This window comes from Vigna radiata, chromosome 10, assembly GCF_000741045.1.
Source record: "Vigna radiata var. radiata cultivar VC1973A chromosome 10, Vradiata_ver6, whole genome shotgun sequence".
NCBI lineage: Eukaryota > Viridiplantae > Streptophyta > Magnoliopsida > Fabales > Fabaceae > Vigna > Vigna radiata.
In genome coordinates this window covers 14113356-14134482 of record NC_028360.1, presented here as the reverse complement: position 1 = coordinate 14134482, position 21127 = coordinate 14113356, and the positions used below count along the sequence as shown (strand labels likewise).

The 21127-nt window shown below is 32.3% G+C and overlaps 2 protein-coding genes across 3 annotated transcripts; one reads left to right on the top strand and one right to left on the bottom strand.

Annotated features, from left to right (window-relative positions):
- Window positions 1-775: 775 nt before the first annotated feature.
- LOC106775923 lies at window positions 776-7330 on the bottom strand. Of its 2 annotated transcripts, none has more exons than XM_014663176.2 (10): window positions 6946-7329; window positions 6672-6715; window positions 6233-6359; window positions 5985-6108; window positions 4814-5358; window positions 4406-4682; window positions 4040-4319; window positions 2663-2821; window positions 1642-2103; window positions 776-1346 (listed from the first exon to the last, which is right to left on the bottom strand). In XM_014663176.2, exons 1-10 carry the CDS (start codon window positions 7139-7141, stop codon window positions 1041-1043), a joined length of 2520 nt encoding a protein of 839 aa, XP_014518662.1. In that variant the 5' UTR covers window positions 7142-7329; the 3' UTR covers window positions 776-1040. The 2 variants fall into 2 exon arrangements, with proteins under 2 accessions (XP_014518662.1, XP_022643044.1); XM_022787323.1 differs by lacking the exon at window positions 776-1346 and adding an exon at window positions 2541-2548 and having other exon boundaries at window positions 1960-2103; window positions 6946-7330.
- A 4499-nt stretch (window positions 7331-11829) lies between these two features.
- Window positions 11830-19798, top strand: LOC106776025 (vesicle-associated membrane protein 722-like). The gene is made up of 5 exons (XM_014663319.2): window positions 11830-12316; window positions 14625-14766; window positions 14854-14974; window positions 18970-19032; window positions 19387-19798. The coding sequence occupies exons 1-5, from the start codon at window positions 12127-12129 to the stop codon at window positions 19534-19536; spliced, it is 666 nt and encodes a 221-aa protein (XP_014518805.1). The 5' UTR covers window positions 11830-12126; the 3' UTR covers window positions 19537-19798.
- Window positions 19799-21127: the final 1329 nt, after the last annotated feature.

Genomic DNA, 21127 nt, shown 5'->3' with positions numbered 1-21127 from the left:
TATATTAAGGTTTTTCAAGTAAACTCTAAAAGACTTATAAAAGAATATTAGATTGAATGAACTCATAGATATGGAATATTTGTTGAAGGAAAATATGAGATGAGGATAAAAAGTGAGAATATTATTCAAGACAAAAGAAAGTCAATACTGGATTTATAGTTCGTTTAATTTTTTATAATAACGGTAACAATTAAAAAAGTGGAAATTGTCCGTTCGACCTGATTAAAATTGTGAAATAATTCGGACCTACGAGTTTTTTAAATGAATAATGTCTATGAAATATCTAATTTAAATCAATGACAGATGAGATTTTTGTTTTTAGCTTTACTAGTATCTTCACTTTAAAGGTGTCCAATTTTACGTATTTTATCAATTTAAAAATTCAAGTATTTAGAAATAAAAGGCAACAAACATCGTATTAAAACGTCGTTGCTTTGAAATAAAACAATAGAAATGTCGTTATAGTTTTTGAAAGGGAGGCCTATATAACCACCGAAACTGAAACCTGCAATAGAAGCAAAAAATAGGTCTTCGTTTTAAAAATAACCGTAAATCAATTTATAAAATCAGTTTATATCTTTAAAAATCATTTTTAACTTCCAAATAAGCCATTATCAATATTGCCCTTGATGAGTTAAAACGACATTGATGTTGAAGTTGAAAAGATTGTCAAACTCCTCTATAACCGACGATGGACTTCAAAAACTGAACTATACACCCATCCGATGCAACTTAACCTGATTAGTTACAGTAGTGAACGTAAAAAGTTAACAAGTGAGAAAACTATCCAAAAGTGACTTTCCACTATGATCAGATGACAATATTAAAACAAAACAAAAAACGTATCGAGTAAACCAAATTAGCACACTTAGTACCTACGTTAAACATGACGAACATAATTATGTAGAATACAACCTCGTGGCAATGGGCTCATGGTCTCTAGAGACCAAACAATGATACATTAAGTTACTAGACCGTTAATGCCTCTGATTAACCACTTCCAAACATCAATACCCTGAAAAACCGGGAGGTGAGTAGGATTAGTAGCTGTTTTGCCATAGTTGTTGAGACTGCTTGGATGGTTGGCTTTGCGGACCACCCAAGGAGGCTTCCCGAGGATTTTGTGGCTGATGTTCCAGAGAAATGCCACTCTGAGATTGGTAGAAATTAGGATACCCAAGGGATCCAAAATGTTGTGAAGGTTGTTGCTGTTGCTGCTGCTGCCTTTGCCGAAATCCACCTGGCTGTTGTTGATTCTGTCCCTGCATGCTATAGTAGTTGCTGGGAGGAACGGCTGACATTGTTCGAGGGCCGGCCCCTTGAACCCACATGGGAGAATTATCGTTCTACCAGAAAACAAGAATTAAAACCACCTCAGCTTTGAGTATAAATAGCATAGAAAGAAGTAAACAAGGCTCCATTTCATATTTCTTTCCTCACCCCCACCACCACTCCCAAAAAGAGCAATTCAGTTATATATAAGCCTTCAAAAGGATCAAGTTGTCATCAAGCATGAATAAAAGTCAACATATGATTTTACATTGAATTCTTACGAAATTTTCAAAACTTGTCATAAGAATCATAACAGGAAAAAAATAGTTAAACTTAAATGTAAGTAATTTAAAAGCTAGATCTTTCTACCTGCTGTAGTGAAATCATATGGTTGCTGTCCTTAAATTGGGAGTTTATCAAATCCTCGTATCCAATGGTTGTCCCAGTAGGAGCAGCAGGCGGACTCAGAGAAAAATTCCCTCCAGGAATGCTTGTTGAACTGCCAAAGCCGTATCCAGGTGGAATAGCAGCAGACTGAGGCAAACTGCTGACAGAAACATTATTCTTATACTGTGGAAGCACTGCTGCCAGAGATTGGTGATATGTGCTGTTTCCAGGAAAAGTCTGCTGAAAAGCTGATGGCATATATGTGTAGCTCTGAGGCAAGAATGGATAGCTAATCATATTAGCGAAGTGTCCCAGAGGAAGAGTAGGCTGGGAGTAGGGATGCACAGGAAGGTGCTGAGGAAGTGCGGGTCCAGTGGCAACACTTGCACCAGACAAGTTTTGGGCATTAGGTTGAGGTGTAGAAATGGCGCTTGCTCTTAGAGCCTGCACATTGACAAGAGAGCATCAAATAACCGAATCCCAAATTTTTATCCTCCTATTTTATGGAAACTTCAAAAGAGAGATGCAACAATTAAACATGCAAATTTAATCATTAACAAATAATAAAATCCAGAATAAACCCAAGAGCAGCTCTGTGGGCATTTTTCTTAATGTGAAACAAATAGATTTGACCAGCAGAACTGGCATACCAACCCCATCCACTTATTTGAGTTGAGTAACTGGGGATGTAAGCCAGCTTTAACTAATGTACATAGTAGTCAATTCCACAATTGGTATGTAATTGTAATTTATAACTATTGACATAATAGCCAGGGTGAAATTCGTGACGCAGCTTAATGAAAATTAAACTAAAAAATATTGGAATACTACCGAAGTACTTCAATATAATATAAACCAGAATTCTTAACTCCAGTATTTACCTTTTAGGCTGACAGCATAGAAAAAAAAAATCAAAACACTGTCATCAATAACATTTCATTTTAACGAACAAAAATCTCTCAAAAGCCGAGAAGCTTAAATACGGTCAAGAGCAGAAGTGCACCTCTGACATGGTTATGCCGGAACCACCAATTGAAGAAGCAATATTACTATATTTTGTAGGCAATGATTGTGTTGAAGGGAAGGGTAAGTACGGGATATCTTCTCTTGCTGTTTGAACTGTTGAAGCCAGCAGAGCATTGGGCAATGAATTTGAATGTGCCTGATGAAACATCAACAGCAAGGCAGTAAAATTTATATCCACATAGCAGGATTGCTAAATAGAATTACAAGATATAAGACAGCAACCAATGTTTTAAATCTGGACAGCAAAGCTAGGCAATCAACTTCACAATCAGGACAGCAAAGACTATATTGCTATGAACATATAAATTCGAAAAAATGATAAAAATTACTCAAAATTAATAACACTCTTAAGTAACAACAAAAAGCCATTGGTGTCTTAAACAAAACATACATGTAAATACAAACAAAAGTCAAATACAACTTTCCTAAGAAGGAATCATCAATTATCATTTTCTAAAGAAAAGTCTTCTTTATCATTTACACTATAATTCCATCCATAGATTTCAATTTTGGAAATTTAAACCCCCAAAATAGCCCAATAATAATGCCTTAATGTCTCTGTTCAAAGGGATGTCTGGGAATCAACACATGGTGCCACTATAGCATCCATTTATATTGATCTCTGTTATTAACTTCTGTATTTTGCTACAAATTATGAGTTTAAATTACGAATTTCTTTATTTTGGATTTTTTTACGTTTGGGTATTTATGTGTAATGTAATATGAATAAAATTTCATAAATAGTAACCATGATCATCTCGCTATCCCACTACAGCAGTTTTACTATGGGACTGATGACTATGGGTTCAACAAAAATATATTACTACTATAATCCCAAGATTCCCAACCTAAAGTTTGAGAGAATTCAAGGTTGACTTATCCGTAAGGAACAGATCCTCCACAGCACCACAATTTTACACTATAATACGTCCAATTAGGCTTTGCTTGTTCAGTGAGACTATATGGGTTTAACAAAAATTCATTATTCTACTCCCAAGATTCCCAACCCAAGGTTTGAGAGAATACAAGGTTAATTCATCCATTAGGTACAAAATCAATCCAAAGCACCACAAATCCCTAAGGTTTTAGACTAAAATACGACCAATTAGGCTTTGTTTAGTGATGCACAGACCTAACAGCTATTTTGCTGATGGAACAAATCTCTACTTTCAAAATGCTTCAGAGCATAAGATTTCACGTTTCAAGAAATGACAATCTAACGAAAACATGCACAAATCATTCAAAACTAATTTACTGAAGGAAATGTGCATTACCATTAAAACAAGTATTACCATTAAAACATGCAATCACCATTACAATCTAAAATGTGACCAAGCCATAGAACATGCATTACCATTACACCAGAGAAGGAAGCAAGATTCTGCATCTGTGAGCTAGTCTGTGAAGGAGGAAATGTGACCTCCGGTTGGTGGGCATTTTCATATGCAAACCCATGAGATTGTGAAGGAAATGAATACTGATTTTCTTGAGCAATTTCAGGAGCTTCAGGTTTTAAAGCCTCCTGTGAAATTGAAGTATGCTCAAATGTCCCAGCACTCACACCAGTTACTTGAACTAAATTTCCATCTGAGGTAGTAGTAGCAAGATGCTCATCCCCATAATAGTCAGGATTTCTATAAGAAAAACATCTTTAAGGAAACTACGAATAATCATAGTATTGAAAGTTTGAAGAAAGTATCTTATAATATAGCCAACGTACCTAGTGTCTGAATTTTCAATTGTAGAAACATCTGCAGCACCAGATGTATCCTCTAGCTTACTTTTCAAAGGCCTAGATGTAAATGACCCTGGTCCAGATAGGGGGTTACTGGATCCAAAACTTCCAAAGCTCAGATTCATGCATTCTGGTGTATGGAGTTGTAGGTGATTTGGAATTACTACAGAAGGATTGTCATCCTCTTGTTCTGTCCCATGATCATCTCTCTGTATATGGAGCTGCTCTATGTTTGCAGCCACTGATGAAACATCATCCTCAGCTGAAATGAAGAAACCAATAGTTAATACACAGGTAATGTGTCTTACATTTCTGTAGGACACATACACCAAAAAGATGTCAGCCAGAATGGTAGAAATTTATTTCCATGTAAACCATAAAAAATCGATGTACCTCCCGTGTTATCTTCTGATGTACTTTTAGCGGATATTGAAGCATATTCATTATTGTCTGCATTCTCAATGGAACCATCTTCGGCATCATATTCATCCAGGGGAGTTTTCTGCTGCCAATCATTTTCAACAAAGCTCGATGAGTTTGCATAGAACTCAGAATTTGCATGGGTATCAACATCTTCGTATGCTCTAACATCATGTTGGTTTTCAATACAAGACCATTCATCATTCTGTGCAACATTGTCACTAAGAGCATGACCTTGATCAGTATTTGTTTCTGAAACCTTAGAAGCATATCCTTGCAATGAATGCAAATTGTTATCCGAAGCTGCTGGAGGCAACAAGATGTTCTGATTATTACCACTCTGGATGGAAGAGTGATGCATGGAAGGTCTGGTCTGGGGCCTACCCATCTTGACAATGTCAGCCATTGATACTTGACCTGCATTCCCCATCCATGCAGATTGCACTCCAGTACGTTGTGATGATGACGGTCCATCACTGATGCCTAATGCATATGATTTTTCAGTAGCCACAGAATCACTGCAACAATTTTAAAATGAGACATGAGAAATGGGAACTGCACGTGAGCAACCCAGTACTAATGAAATTTCTATCCAAGTACATGAAGGCAATATATAGAAGAAAAAAAAAGACAATTTTATGCTACAACAGAGATAAAAGAGGAATGAACACATAAGCATTAGATAGATTTTCTGTACAGTTAAAATGTTACAAATAGAAGTTGCACAAAACATAAAACAAAACAAAAACTAGCACTTCCTTTTCAACCGATTTCATTCTAAATTCAAAATATTCAATGTTCATAATACATACGGCAAGATCAATGTAGAACCTTAAAACAAATCCAGAGAATGATTGACACATCACCAACTGTTTGGGAAGAAAATATAAAAATTGACACAGAACATAGATTGTTATAGAGTAGGATGAAGAGAATCTACTTTTTTAAATAAATTGAAGGATTGTTACTTTATCTGTAAACCTCAGTATGTCAGGCTTGGTTAGCAATTTCATCTTATAATAACTAGTCCAAATTTGCAGATGTATCAAATCCATAGGAATCCTTATAGCCATCATGATACATTTTCCCATTTCAATCATGTCAATTTTCAGTGAGTATATATATGATACGAAGGAAAATAAACCTGTAGGATATCGGTCTCCTGTTCGAATTATTTCCCAACACACTAGATGTTGAAGATATAGACCCTCCATAAGTAGGTGCTCCATTCTCCTTCTTGTATGCAGGCTTCCCCTGCAGACCAGAATCTGGCCTCCCAAAACAGGGCAGAAATCTAAATAATAATAATAATGACAATAAACGTGACAGATAATACAAGGTTCATTAAGTCCAGAGCAATATTTCAAATTCAAACACCCATCAGCTGCATACCACTGCTTCCAAATTGGTTGGCACTACCACGTCCACCATGACGATCTGTCCCAGTCCTACCGCCACCACGACTAGATGTATTGCTTGTCCCACTCCCACGAGACCTGGAATCTATTGGGTCCTTAATCTGAACCAGCGAGGACAAAAACAGGTAAACAAAAAGGATAGACAAACTCGAACAAAATATCAAAAAACTAAAAACAAAAGTAGAGACGGCTGGCAGAAACAAAATGCTCAAGTCAAAAAACTCTTCGTATCCACGTACAAACTTAGCACACAGATTCGCCTACTGTCACACAGCAGTAGAACACAGTCATGAAAGAAGAAACCGAATTGATAATTTGATTATCTGATTATCAAACACAGATTCTTTCTTCTTGTTTTTAAGATATCATGGAATCAATCCTGAACAGCTGAAACCAACAAAAAAATCGTCCACCTCTTTTTTCTTTTCCCGCTTGCTCTTCACCTCATGAAAAGGATCTACACAATTAACAAACCTAAGATTAGAAAAATCGCACGCATATCTGATAGCATCTCTAACACGTGGATTAATTCGTTCTGTTGTTTCTCATTTTCCCGCAATGCGCTAGCTAGCAAAGCAATAACCTCGAAACCTTGAACGAGGGTGTTCACACGTTTCGCTCCAAGTTAAAGAAATATCAAGAACCTCAAAACGAAAAACACAGAGATAGAAAGAGAGAGAAAGGAACCTTGTGAAAGGAGGCGACTAACAGCTTCGTTAGGGTCCATGTTACAGTCTTTGAGTGTAGCGTAGATCTCGTGGTCGGGGAAATTGGAGACAATCTCCTTCAAGCTCTGAACCATCTTCCGCGATGACGCCGGAATCGTTGCCGACAACGCCTTGCCGCCGCCATTGTTGTGGCTGCCACCGCCCTTCCCGCTCATCCTTTCACTCTCTTTGTCTCTCTAGGTTTCACAAACCACCGGACTAGCTAGGGTTCCGCCGCGACAACAACGGGAAAGAAGAAACCTCTCGCACAAACGCACGTACGCTCCTCGCTTCACAGTTTGCAACCAAAAAGCGAAAACCCCTTCTCGCTCTCCCCCCACTCCTTTTCTCTCTGCGTCTTTTTATTATTATTTTCTTAAAACACTTTTCTTTTCTGTTAACATTTTTTTAAAATGGAACAAAATATTAAATCATAAAAAATATCATTCGGTACAGCAAAATATTTTCAAATAATGAAAATATATAATTTTAAATATGAATAAAGTCAATATAATAGTAAAATAAATATACAATATTCAATATGTAGTTTCACTGAGAAATTATTAATATGACATATATATATATATATATATATATATGTATGTATGTATATATAATAGAGAGAGACACATATATGATGCAGCACTCAAGTTTTTTAATATAATTTTTAACTATATTTTTTTATAACAATATCATAATCAAATCCAGAGTTTATAAATTTGGCTTATATACCAATACATCAAATATTTCACGCAAATCTAAATTTGTTTGATTTCCGATAATAATAATACAATAACAATACAACAATAATAATATAATGTAATATTATTATTATAATAATAATCTACAGTTTCAGATGTTTTCATGTAAAATTAAAAATTACATATCATATGTAATATCATTGGGTTCTGTATTTTCATTTCAAGAAATTATTATTGATTAATTTTTTAAACATAGATTGAGTTTTATAATTAAGTAAAAAATGTTTAAAAGAGTGTGCAACATTTATTTATTTCAGTCAAAATAACTTATTTGAAATTACAAAAGTAATTCATGGCATTTGTGTCATCTTTTTAACTTGCTGAGTTTAAAACCGATGATTACAAAAACAATGTTTTTCAAAAAAAAAAAATTAGCTTGTGTTTGGATTAGGGAATCAATAGTTCCAAGAAATTGAATAGAAATGCATTACATTTTAAATATTTGTGGTTAGATATTTTTAATTTTTTAAATAGTCTGTTTAAATTAAGTGATAAAAATATATTGGATTTTAATTATTGATTTCTTTAATAAAGCAACTTAGATTCTTTTATATAGTATTGTTTTAAAAATACTTTTTGATAATTGGACTATTGATTAATTTTAGTTAATTTTCGATATAAGACAATTCGTTTCAATATTTAATTCGAGTTAAAACATTTTGACTTTTGTCTAAGTTGACATGTCCCAACGTTTAACCATTGTGAAATCATCTTCATCTTAAGTTTGGGATAATTGATTTTGATCTTCAGTATAACTGATTCATATTTATCTTTAGTTCGATTGAATCGTCTCGACCTTTGGCTCATGTTGATTTCTTTCAACCTTTGACATAGGTCGACTGGAGCTTGACTTTCAATTTAAACTGATTCAATGCGATATTTGAATTACGCTAACTCGTTTTAACATTTTATCCATACTAACTAGTTTCAACATTTACTTCAAACTAAAAATCGAATTGACATTTGGTCTAGACTGACCTGTCACAACATTTGACTTAAACTAACTCGTCCTAACCTTCAATGTGAACTTACTCGGCTTGACATTGAACTTATTTAGAATTATCTTGACTTTTAACCTGAACTAGATTATCTCGACCTTTCATATGGATCGTTGACTTTTACTTATTTGTCTTGATCTTTGATCATGTCTAAATCGACACGACCTTTAGCAAACACTAGACCGACTCAATAATGACTTGGATTGAATCTATTTGACATTTGATTCAAATCGGTTCATTTTTACCTTATGCTAAATGAGTTTAACCTCTATTCCACTTTGATTTGACCTAACCTTATTCTTATAATGACTTATCGTAACTTTTGGCTTGACTTACTTGTTTCAATCTTTATCATATTATCTTAACATTCTTTCCGTGACGATTCATCACAACTTTTATCTCGATCTATTTATTTTAAATTTTGTTATAACGAATATATCTCGATTTTCGTAAATAAAAGGAAAGTGAAGTGAAAAAATAAATACAAATTTAAATTTCTATTTATTTTTAAGACATTTCAAAATATTCATGTCAAATATATTCTAAAACTTCTTAAATTTCAACTCCTCTCCAAGAAAAAACATTTTAAAATAAAAGACTTAAAACTATTCATATAAACGAATTATCAATCTAAATTATCTTGTCAAAACACACCATCAATAATTAATTTGTGAGTTTTTATCAGATACTCTTTTTATGTCAAGTTTTTTAAGAGACTTAAAATATTATTTCTCAGAAAAAAAATTATAAAACACGGAGGATACAATTATTTAATCATACAAATCTTATACTTATAAAAGAATTACGTACGAGTATGTTGCCCAAATAATTTGTGTGAAACAAAAATTGAAATGGACTTCTGTAAACTTATTTAAAATCGAAAATCTATTAACCTAACTATTACTAGTATATTCTACATGTTAACCTTGAAATTTATTTAACAAAAGTTGTTTAATTATTAATTAATCAATTATGGTCACGTTCTAATTGTAACTTTTAATAATACGATGAGTGTTATATTATACTTTTGTTTAAAAACCAAATTATTCATTCATCATATAATAATCAAACGAGCTTCATACATTCTTGTATTGTTAGCTAAGAAGCAAATTAAATGTTATTAGAATTGGTAACCAGAGACACGAAAAATCGTGTTGATGGATGTACATATATAAGTTGTACACTTCACATATTCAATTGGGTGACCTAACTTTACCGTCTTTTCATTTTCAAAGATGCTTATATGACAATTATGTACTTTAGATAAGATCAATGACACGTTTCATCTCACTGATTAAATAACTATTTAAATTATTGTTAGTTTTCACGAGTTTCAAAGAATTTCGGTATTAAGTATCATTTTAACTAGTTTAATTCCTCTTAATAAACAATCGTAGGCTTAATTACACTTTTGTTGTTTGAAAAATTAAAAAATAATTGTAATTTTTATTTGATGCAATTAAGTCTTTTAAATTTTAAAAAATATCCAATTTAGTCAATATTATCATATTGTTGTGTGCACGTTATATATTAACTCGTAATATATATATATATATATATATATATATATATTAATTTTGTAGATAATTGCTGTGTATTAGTAATAATTGTATGTGTATAATGTAACTTGTTGTATTTAATTTAGTTATTATATTCAAAATTTTGACTCATTCTAGTCTCATTGTTTTTTTATAAGCATTGTCCCTTTTTTTTTTTAAATTTATATATCAAATTATTCCACTTAAATATTAAAATTAGGTTTATTTTATGCATTTTTAATTTCAATAAGAAAAAATTATAATTTTTTTAAATGTTAAAAATGTAAATATATTTTTTAAATTCTAATATTTGAATAATTAAAAAATATATTTTCTCTTATTAGCTTATTTATAAATTAAATGTTTGAAATCTGACATTTTTTTAAACAAAACATAATTTAACTAAAATTATAGATATCTTTAAAAGTTATTCAAGTTAATTAATTACACTAAATAAGAGGATATTTTCATTCAAGTAATAGACTTAGCAATTCTTGAGACACTCACAAACATAACAAGGTTAATTTCGGTCCTCAATACAATTAAAACAAAATTTCACATTATTCAACCAATCAATTTAAATCATACATCCAACTGAACCAGATCAAATTACATCAAAATTCTATACCAAAGCACAATTTTTTTTTACACAACTAAAACTCCATGTTTTACAATATTTATATATTTTTATATTTAATATCAAATTATAAATGCTTTAAATTAATAGATGATCTTTATTAATTTAGAATGTTACATTATTTCTACTTACCAATAGAGAACAAGCTTACCCACAACTATTTTTAAAATTAGAATAATTTATTTATAGACAAACCAAACACGCAAACCATTCAGGCGGAATTATAACAAAAAGAATGCTAAAGAGTATATTATATACATACGAGAATAAAATTTGTATCTTATTTTTAAGGGTTAAATATGATTTTAGTCCCTATACTTTGAGGCGATTTTGATTTTAGTCCATTTTTAAAATATGGTACAATTTAGTTCTTCAATTTTAGAAAACTCTGATTTTAGTTATTTTTATCAAATTTTTTTAACTTTATTTGTTGTTTCAAACGCGTTTTATTATAGTATTTGGATTGTTTACACTGTTTGACACATCTTTAAAGTTAAAAAAATTTGGTAAAAAGGACTAAAACCAGAGTTTTCTAAAGTTGAAGGACTAAATTGAAAATGGACTAAAACCAAAATCGCCCAAAGTATAGGGACTAAAAACATATTTAACCCTGTTTTTAAATATTTGATTATTATTTTCTTTAGCCTCTTTAATTTTAAAATTCCACATAATTCAATATTACACTTTCGAATGTTGGTGCATTTTATTTTTCATTTTATGTTATACTCATCAGATGTCATGCAAATGTCACTGCGATTAATAATCAAATGACAAGGTTATAGCATAAAACGAATTAGAATTGAAAAATCATAACGAAAAAAATATGAAAAAGAAACTAAATAATAAAATTTGTCAAATGACACCAATTTGATAAATACGAAATGAAACCATATTAACCATTGGAAAATAGAAAAAGTTACAACAGAGAGTTCTGATATGCATTGTAATAAGAGGTTCATTGAAAGTTGAAACCTCCCTATGACGACTCTCTCCCTCTCTTTCTCACCGCTTTCGTAAACCCCTTTCCCTGTTCTCCTTTGCCTCTTCCTCTCTCTCTCTCTCTCTCTCAACAAATCCAAACAAAGCGTGTGTGAAAGAAGAATTTCGATTTGGATGTTGGATTGAGCAAAAGCGTGACACCGTCTCCACCGCGGAACTGTTCCCAGATCTCTCTTGCAACAACCGAACTCCAAAACCCTACCAAACACTCCATTCAGATTCTCATCGATGGGGCAGAAGTCTCTGATCTACGCGTTCGTGTCTCGTGGAACGGTAATTCTCGCGGAGTACACTGAATTCAGCGGAAACTTCAACTCCATCGCCTTCCAGTGCCTTCAGAAGCTTCCTGCCACTAACAACAAGTTCACCTACAATTGCGACGCTCACACCTTCAATTACCTCGTCGACAATGGCTACAGTATGTTCTCTTTCTGTGTTTTTGTTTTCTTACAGTTTTTGTGACGATGTTCTTCGTGCTTGTTGCTTCTGCTGAATGTGATTCTAGATCGTTTATTTTAAGTGTCCTTTTATTGGTGAAACTAGTTTGCGCTGTTCGTGTGCGTAAAACTTGCGAACAGACAGAGAGACACGTGGATTGTATTCGTTATGTGCTGGTTTAGGAATGTGTTTTGTAGTTGTTGGGGGAATGAAATGGTTATTCAGCTTAGGTATTATTCCTGTGCCAAGTTGTTTATGGTGCGCGACACATAACCGTTGTGGTGGTATCAAATATAGTTGAATCGAGCGTTTTGGTTATGCAGACGTCGTGCCTGGAATTGTGAATATTTGTGGATTTCCTATTCTTGTGTTTGTTTTTGGAGGATTATTGTGTGGAATCACTTTTTTTCATCAGTAGTGCGTTGAGTTCGAAATCCCTCGTTCAAAACTCTTTTCTCTTATCACTCACATTCTTATCTGTTTTTACACAATCCTTTTGATGCATTGCTAGTCGACATAGTTTCAGCCAACCGATTCAAGTTCTGCACGCCATTCATCTGTTGTGCTTGTTATCCGTAACACGGTCCAATTTCCATGCTGGTATTTTTTTCCTCACGGTCTCACGCAAGTGTTGTCTACGGTCTTCCTTTTTTCTGCTGTGGCGTCAGTCACCTTTTTTTTTTTTTTTTTTTTAATTTTTCGAGTTTACTTTGAGTTATCTAATTTCATTCCCAGGATTACATTCCTTTGGGCCAGCATGCCTGCTTATTTTTAAATAAACGTGTTTGGTTAATAACTAAAGTTACGTGGGGATATTTTTTTATATTCTTCGGAATAATTAAAATGTGTTTGGTTCATAATATATTTTCTTGGGAATGTATGTTAAAATTATAATAATATGTAAAAGATGCTAATTTATTAGTACAATGCATAAACATAAAAACAAGATAAATATCATAAGTACGTTACTAATAATTTTTGGTAATATTTGTCTTTATAAATTGTTATAATTTGGTGTAAATTATCATTAAGTGTTTTATATCAGTTAACTCTTGAATTTTGTTCTCCATTGCATACATATTAAAAAAGTTTATATCGGCCATTAAGAAGCCAACCAAGATATTGACCGGAAACACATCTTCTAGTTATTATAATTTATAATAAGAATAGTTGGGCATATAATGTATTATATTTTTGGAATAATATAATATTAAAACGGATTTGGATACTCTTGTACTTTTTGTTATTGAGAGGTCTTGTTTAAGAAACCCTAACCATTTACTATGTTTATTAATTTTCATTTAATCCACCGTAGAAATAAAAACCAATTAAAACTATGAAAGAAAATTGGGTAGCATGCGTGCCTGGTTTAGTGAGTTTGTTACTTTTTAGGGTTAAATATGTTTTTGATCCCTTAATTTTTAGTGAAAATTAGAATTATTCTATTTTAGTCCAATTTAGTTTCTCAACTTTATAAATGTGTAGATTTAATCATTTTAACTAAATTTTGTTAAGTTTGTTTGATGTTTCAAATACGGAGCTAATATTAAAGTAAAAATATGTCAAAACTTTGTAAACAACTCAAATACTATCATGAAACACGTTTGAAATTTCAAATAAACTTAACAAAATTTGGTTAAAAAGAATAAATTCATGCATTTATATATTAAGTAGTAACCATAATAAATTGTAAAATTTTTTTAAATAGGACCTCTCATGTATAATTCAGGGGAGTATCCAAATTCTATTAATATGCATATAAAACGGTTAAATATATTGTTAACACATACTGTGACAAGCTGGCGTAGTTCCATAAGTCTAGGGATACACAACACATGAAGCAGTGAAAACAATCCCACATTAAAAGAGTAGATTTTTAATTCCATTCTTCAGGTATTATTTTGTAAGAAGCGTTCTCTACTTCTGTCTTATAGAACCGTAAGGATTATTCAAAATTAAAAATAACAATATAATCCTTGAATTGTTATTTAGCGCAAGACTATAATTTATCTTAAATTTTTGTTTCAATCATCTGCATATCTGAAGTAAAATTATTTAATTTGTATAAAAGATTCAGAATGGCAGTCATCCAATTATCCATTATCTTACTATTGTCTTTGGAGGTTCTGGCCACAAATCTATGTTATCTAATATTGATAACCATGATGTGTTTCTGATTTTTGGGATTTTATTTTCTAGTTTTATCAACTGATATTGCTTTGCATAGGCGAAGCTTAAAAATTTGAAGTTTGGTAGTTCTGAAATGTCCTACTTTTGGAATTTTGTAGCATATTGCATTGTTGCTGATGAATCAATTGGAAGGCAAGTGCCCATGGCTTTTTTAGAGCGTGTCAAGGATGATTTTGTGTCAAAATATGGTGGAGGAAGGGCCGCCACAGCTCCTGCGAACAGCCTTAATAAGGAATTTGGGTATTATGTTTCTGTTCTAAGCTTTTAAAGTGTAAGACAGTGGGTTTATATTGCTGTATTAGCTAATGTGTTAAGGTTTTTGCCCAGGCCAAAGTTGAAGGAACATATGCAGTACTGTGTCGATCATCCCGAAGAGGTCAACAAGCTTGCGAAGGTGAAAGCTCAGGTTTCTGAAGTTAAAGGTGTCATGATGGAGAATATTGAAAAGGTACACATGAACTACTTAATTGCACTAATTTAACATGGTAGTCAACTGAAGAGATCGATGGGTACAATCATTTTTTCCGATCAATAAACATTACTGTGAATGTTTAAATTCCCAGAATAAATAAGACAACAACATTGAATGGATGTCTGCAAAACTGCACACGAGTCTATTTTGTATGAAGTTCATGGATTGTGCTTGTGACGCATTGATATTTGGTTTGATCAAGCTTAGGCATATTGGATAGTGATCCGACATAACTGTATGTAGATATTGTCTTTATTACATTTGGGATCTGAAAGTGATTATCAAATCTTCTTCTCCCTTAAAGGGTGGTGGTTTGTTTATGTGACATACAACTAGAAAGAAAATGAGATTGTTTATTGTAATCTTCAAGTAGCTAGGTTGCATAATTGGCAAAATGAGGCCAAGGCAGGGTAGTTGGAACATTAATCCGAAATCTAAGTTCTCCATTTCCATTTTTATGCTGAAACTCTTTTCCATGTTTTCTGTCTACTGTCTATGTTTTAGAATCTGTAATGGTTTTAGTAGGCTGAGCCCTGCTACAATAAAATAAGGTTTTCAAGAAAGCATTTATAAAACTGAGTGCTGTCATGTCATTGCAAGAAGACTGATATAAGGTTCTGTTTTGGTAGAGAATAAAAGTGGTAGATGACGTTCGGATAAAAGAAAATGTATTGTTGTCTAATTGTTGGATTGTGTAAAATGCTTATGGTCAAGTGAGTTCCGGTTCTTCATTTAGATGAAAAAAGTTGGTTTCTATTGATCTGTGGGGAGTTAGGTAAGGGACCTTTCCACCTACCTGTCTCCTCAGTAGTAAGCATAAGTTTTTAACAGCTGTTGGTACTTGACAGGAATCAAGGGTATTAGAGTAGGTTGAGAGAAGATAATGTTGTCTTTCAATTTGCTAATGGTCACCAGTCATTATTTTAAAGACCAAAATTGTGAAAGGAAAATGATAGGAAGTGTGAGAAAACTAAGAGAAAATAAGGTGAGAACTCATATATTCATGTGAAACATGTAATTACTGAGTAGTTCTGTACAAAACCTAATTAGGCAGATCTATTCATACTAACCCGTTAAACTTAGACAAGCTTCATAAAGAAGACATGAGAGGAAGAACAAATAGATATTGGTCACAATATCATAAAAAATGGATAGCAATATGGAATGATTGGCATAACTGTCTAATTCAAGAAAACAATTTCAGTAGAAATAGCCATTTGTGTGATACTTCATAGTATATGCAATGGTACATTCAACACACTATCACGCACATAAACCCCACCACAATATGACATGCCATGGGAGCCTCTATAAACCCCACCACAATATGAACATATTGGATATTCCTTTGTTGCCCAACAATTTCAGCAATAATACGGTGCTCAATTTAATTTTCAAACACCACCAATGTTCGGATACATGGGTAATCTTCACACCATGTTCATTTCAATAAGTTCTTCACTTACAATATCTTTCCATGTAAACTCAACTTGTTTTCAAGTCCGTCTCATAATATCTTCGCAACCTCTACAACTACACTTCTAGCATACAATCCAACATCATCCATAGATTATTATCGATGTCTTCACATTGATCGATGATGAAAGTGGACAGGATGAAGAACAAGATGGTGACAGTGATAATAATATTAAACAACAATTTTGCATGTCAGTTGTACTGCCATATGACCCATTCACCGAATATAGAGCACACAAAAGGCCTAGTAGACAACTTAGAAGGCTACCTTGCGTCATTGATTCACATATATAAATATTTATATTGTGGTTATTAATGGATAATGTATTTTCATTTCAAATATTCTATTACTATGACAGTATACATTTTATGTTATCATTATTATTTTTAATCTCTCAAAATTGCTTTCTGTTGACAAAAAATTAAAATATTAATAATTAAAATCTTAAATAATAATTACAATATTCAAATAGACTATTTACTATATTTATTCAGTTAAGTTAAAAAATTAAATCATCTCAAATACAAATCATAAATACACATCAAATATATTTTAAAACGTAATCAGATATTTAAAAAAAGAGAAGAGAGAAATTGCCCCACGGGCACAACTTCACACAAAAATCATAACGTCTATGTTTGTTAACAAACCGAAACTGCTCCATATTCGTAAATAAGACAGAATTTGTTAACAGAAGTACTGAGCTGTGACCTAGATACATAGAGTACCTTTTGCATTAGCAGGCTAAATTACTTAATAACAGGTGTTATAGTGATACCTACTATTTCTCTAATAATCCATAGTTAATACTGTATCGGCATGTAATGGCACCTAGCTGAAGCATTAGTTTCATCGTATCATGTTTTTGCACTGTGTGTAGTGGCAGGGATCGTGTCCTTCAAGTTCATCCCACTAAGCTGGACTGAAAAGCCTGTTTTGTGCACATATGGTTATTCTGGCTCCATTGCGTGGAGTTTCTCAATTTCTTTTGCATTTAATGATTTTGAAGTTAGAAATCCTGGTTCATTCAAAGAAAATTCTGCTTTCTATTCTTCCTGTTTTTTAAATTCTGGCAAAAACCTTTCAATTGTCAGGCAGTCAAATCTGGGCCTTTCTCATTTTTTCATTTGTAACTATTTCTAGGCTTGGACAATGTTGTCCAGTCCAGCTCCTTGTTGCATCTATTCATGTCTTAATTTATTTGTTTTCTGATTATAATATAAATTATATGCATTGCATTCAGCACCTTTTGTGTATATTTCCACCCTGTTTATTGCGGCCATACTCTAGTTTTTGAAGTTTTTTTTTTGGTAATGAGTTTTGAGCATTATTGTGCATATGTAGTTCCAATTATTTGCATTGTATTGTATTAATTGCAATCGTTAGCTTATTTCATTTTGGGATCAGACCAAACGCAATATTTGAATTCTTTGACAATAGGAAACGTTCTTTCCTTCTATTCCTTGGGCAGTTGGATTATTTTTAAGTTTTTTTTTTTTCATACCCCAATATTACCTTTTGCTATTATATATTATGATGAAAGAAACTTTAAGGTCTGATCCTGGTGATTAGAAAAGAGATACCATAGTTTGGGGGTTTATTGAAAACCTAAAAATACGGGGGTTATGAAGTACTAGCAAAATAGTTTTGGGTACCCATACTATGCGATGCATCAACGAAGATTATCACAACGAAGATGCAATAAAAGCATTCAAAATTTCAAAGAAAGTCAAGATAAATTTACCTTATATACGCTAAAGCTAACTTACACCAGTCTCCTTCCCAAATGTATGGGGGGAGGTGTCATTTTACTCAGCTTTCCCCTTGTGTTCTCTGACTTCATAATCATAAATTCACTGGCCGCAGTTACTTGTTCATTTCATATTCCTTGTTGTATCTTCTCTTTGAATCTTAGCAGAAGCTTTCTGCAGAAATGTACATATACAAATGGGTTTGACATGCATCAGTGGTCATCTTTTTTATTTATTGTATTAATAGAAACCACTTTATTTCTGATGTTTATATATTGACTATTTTAATGTTCTTTCTTTTTGTGTTGTTTAACTGGCAAGTTTCGATGCTGGCCTATCTCATTTTTGTTTGATATATATTTTTTATCATTATTTTAATAATAGAAAGCACTTTATTTCTGATGTTTATATATTAACTATTTTAGTGGTCTCTCTTTTATTGTTTTTTAACTGCCAAGTTTTGATGCCGGCCTATCTCACTTTTGTTTGATATGCTTTGTGCACTGTGATTTTCAAAATTATATTTTTCCTAGAACTACTGCACCTTGTCAACCTGTGTTTACAATGTTCGTTCTTATCAACCTATGCCAACACAAGTTAAGACAACATTATTGCAGTCGTACTAATTGATAGAAGAAAATTGCCGTCAAATTTTTGTCAGGCCTTTAACTATAATTGGATCAATAAGTCTGATGTATAAGGGCATTTGATCAAATTATACTGACATTTATAATTTAATGTAGGTTCTGGACAGGGGTGAAAAAATAGAGCTTCTGGTGGATAAGACAGAGAACCTTCATAACCAGGTTAGTATATACTGTGCTTATGAAGTATGTCTCAGAAAGGAGATTTATTTCTTTTGGTGGGATTAATCATTTTTTAAGCGAATGCTAACTGTAGCATGTTTCTAAATATTGAAAGGAGATTCCTCAGTTTTGGTGCCTTCATTGTTTTAGACTATCTAGTTACATCTACTTTTATATTTAAAAAATGATTTGTTTATATTCCACTTTCCGGTCTCTTCTCTCTCCACATGCCAAAAAAATCAAAGAAAAGTCTCGGATCCCGATTTCCGTATGCTTTCATTTTTTTTGGCTTTGATACGGATGTGGTAGTACAAATTTATGTTTTACCATTTTGAAGAAAAATATATTTTTCAGGCACAAGATTTCAGGACTTCTGGAACCAGAATCCGTCGAAAAATGTGGCTACAGAACATGAAGATAAAGCTGATTGTCCTGGGAATTTTGATAGCACTGATCCTTGTAATAGTCCTATCTGTGTGTCGTGGGTTCAACTGTGGGAAATAGGCACCATTCTCCGATGCCTCTATCATGTTATTTCAAGCTTGAGATTATATGAGGAAAGATCCTAATGATGTATCGCATGAGTTTGTATGTAATATAGTTATAGATATAGATAAAGGTCTTATGTTGGTCACTTTGTTTTACTTATAAATGCTTTGTTCTACTTATAAATTGGGTTGTCGATTTTGAAGTTCAGTTTCCATTTTATTGTCATCAAACATGTAAATGTGTTATTTGATCTTATTCTTTCTAATGATTCCATTTACGCCATTTTGCATTATAAACCTTTACATCTATTGGACCTTTGGCCTTCCAAGGTTACTATTTCCTTGGAAGTAAACTTTTCAGTGAGAGTCTCGGTTGGCAGCACCAAAGAAAGTTGCTGTCAGCAGAAATATATGATTCTATTTCAGTATATACTTGTGAGAGTTTCAGGTTAATATTTAAGTCTCTCACCTTGTTTTATTTCATTGAAGACATAAATATTAGTTTTCACTTCTTCAAATGTTATGTTTTACTTTGAGTCATGGTAGATTATTTTTGTTTTGGTGTTAGTCTGAGTTATTGATCAGATGGTAATTATGATGACTCATCTATAAGCTTACTTGTTTGGAATATTGCTAGTCGAGTCATCTCTTTGGTGCTGGAAATCTTCTTTACGCTGACATTTAACACGTTAATAGCATTTTTTAAACCACTATTGTTTTTTCTGTTCATTCAACTTGGTCGGTGGTTCAGATGCCGTGGGAGGGGGCTGGGTTTCTCACAGGGCATTTCTCGAAAACGCCTTATTGGCAGCTTTCAATCAAAATCGCGTTTCAGTTTTTTTTTTTTTTTTTTTTTTTTTTTTTTTTTTATGATAAATTAGTTTTTACATGTTTTTACTTTTTCATCATACTTGCTAATAATTTTTAATATTATAAGGTGAAGAAAAGAGAGTAAACTATTATATTTTCTGTAATCTTTAGATTTAAAAATCCTTTATAAGGAGTTTTGTTGAAGAACTATTAATAAAAGACCCATTTATCAGTTTCAGTGTAGAAAATGGATGATATAAATTTAAAAATTTAAAATCTTTAAATATAGTAAATATCTAATAATAAAATAATAATGTAGTTCTTAGGTAAGTGCAGAAGAAGAAGTTTCATGTATTTATCTATATAACTTATTTATATATAAGAAATATTTAATATTTTAATAATGTTTCTACTTTTTTAATCGAAACATATTTAAACGGTTGGAAGACAAAAAAAAGTCTTTAGCATTCAATACAGGCTGCGAATGTCATAGTATAATGTAAATGTGAAAAAAAGTCACCTTCATTTGCGCAATTGGTCAAAAAGAATAGTCTGTCATAAAAGCAAAGTTTTAGGGGGAAATCTTACAAAACTTCTCTCCATCAAAGCATCTTCATTTTTTTCCGCTGTGTCATCTGACAATTTATTTTCTCACAATAACAAATACTGCATTTCATTACAAATAACACTTTGAAAGAATTTTCATTTTAACAATTAAATTTAAAACTAAATTACTATGCTGGTTGATGGCCACCAGTTTTCAACAGAACGTATTCGATTAAAATGAACTTGAATAA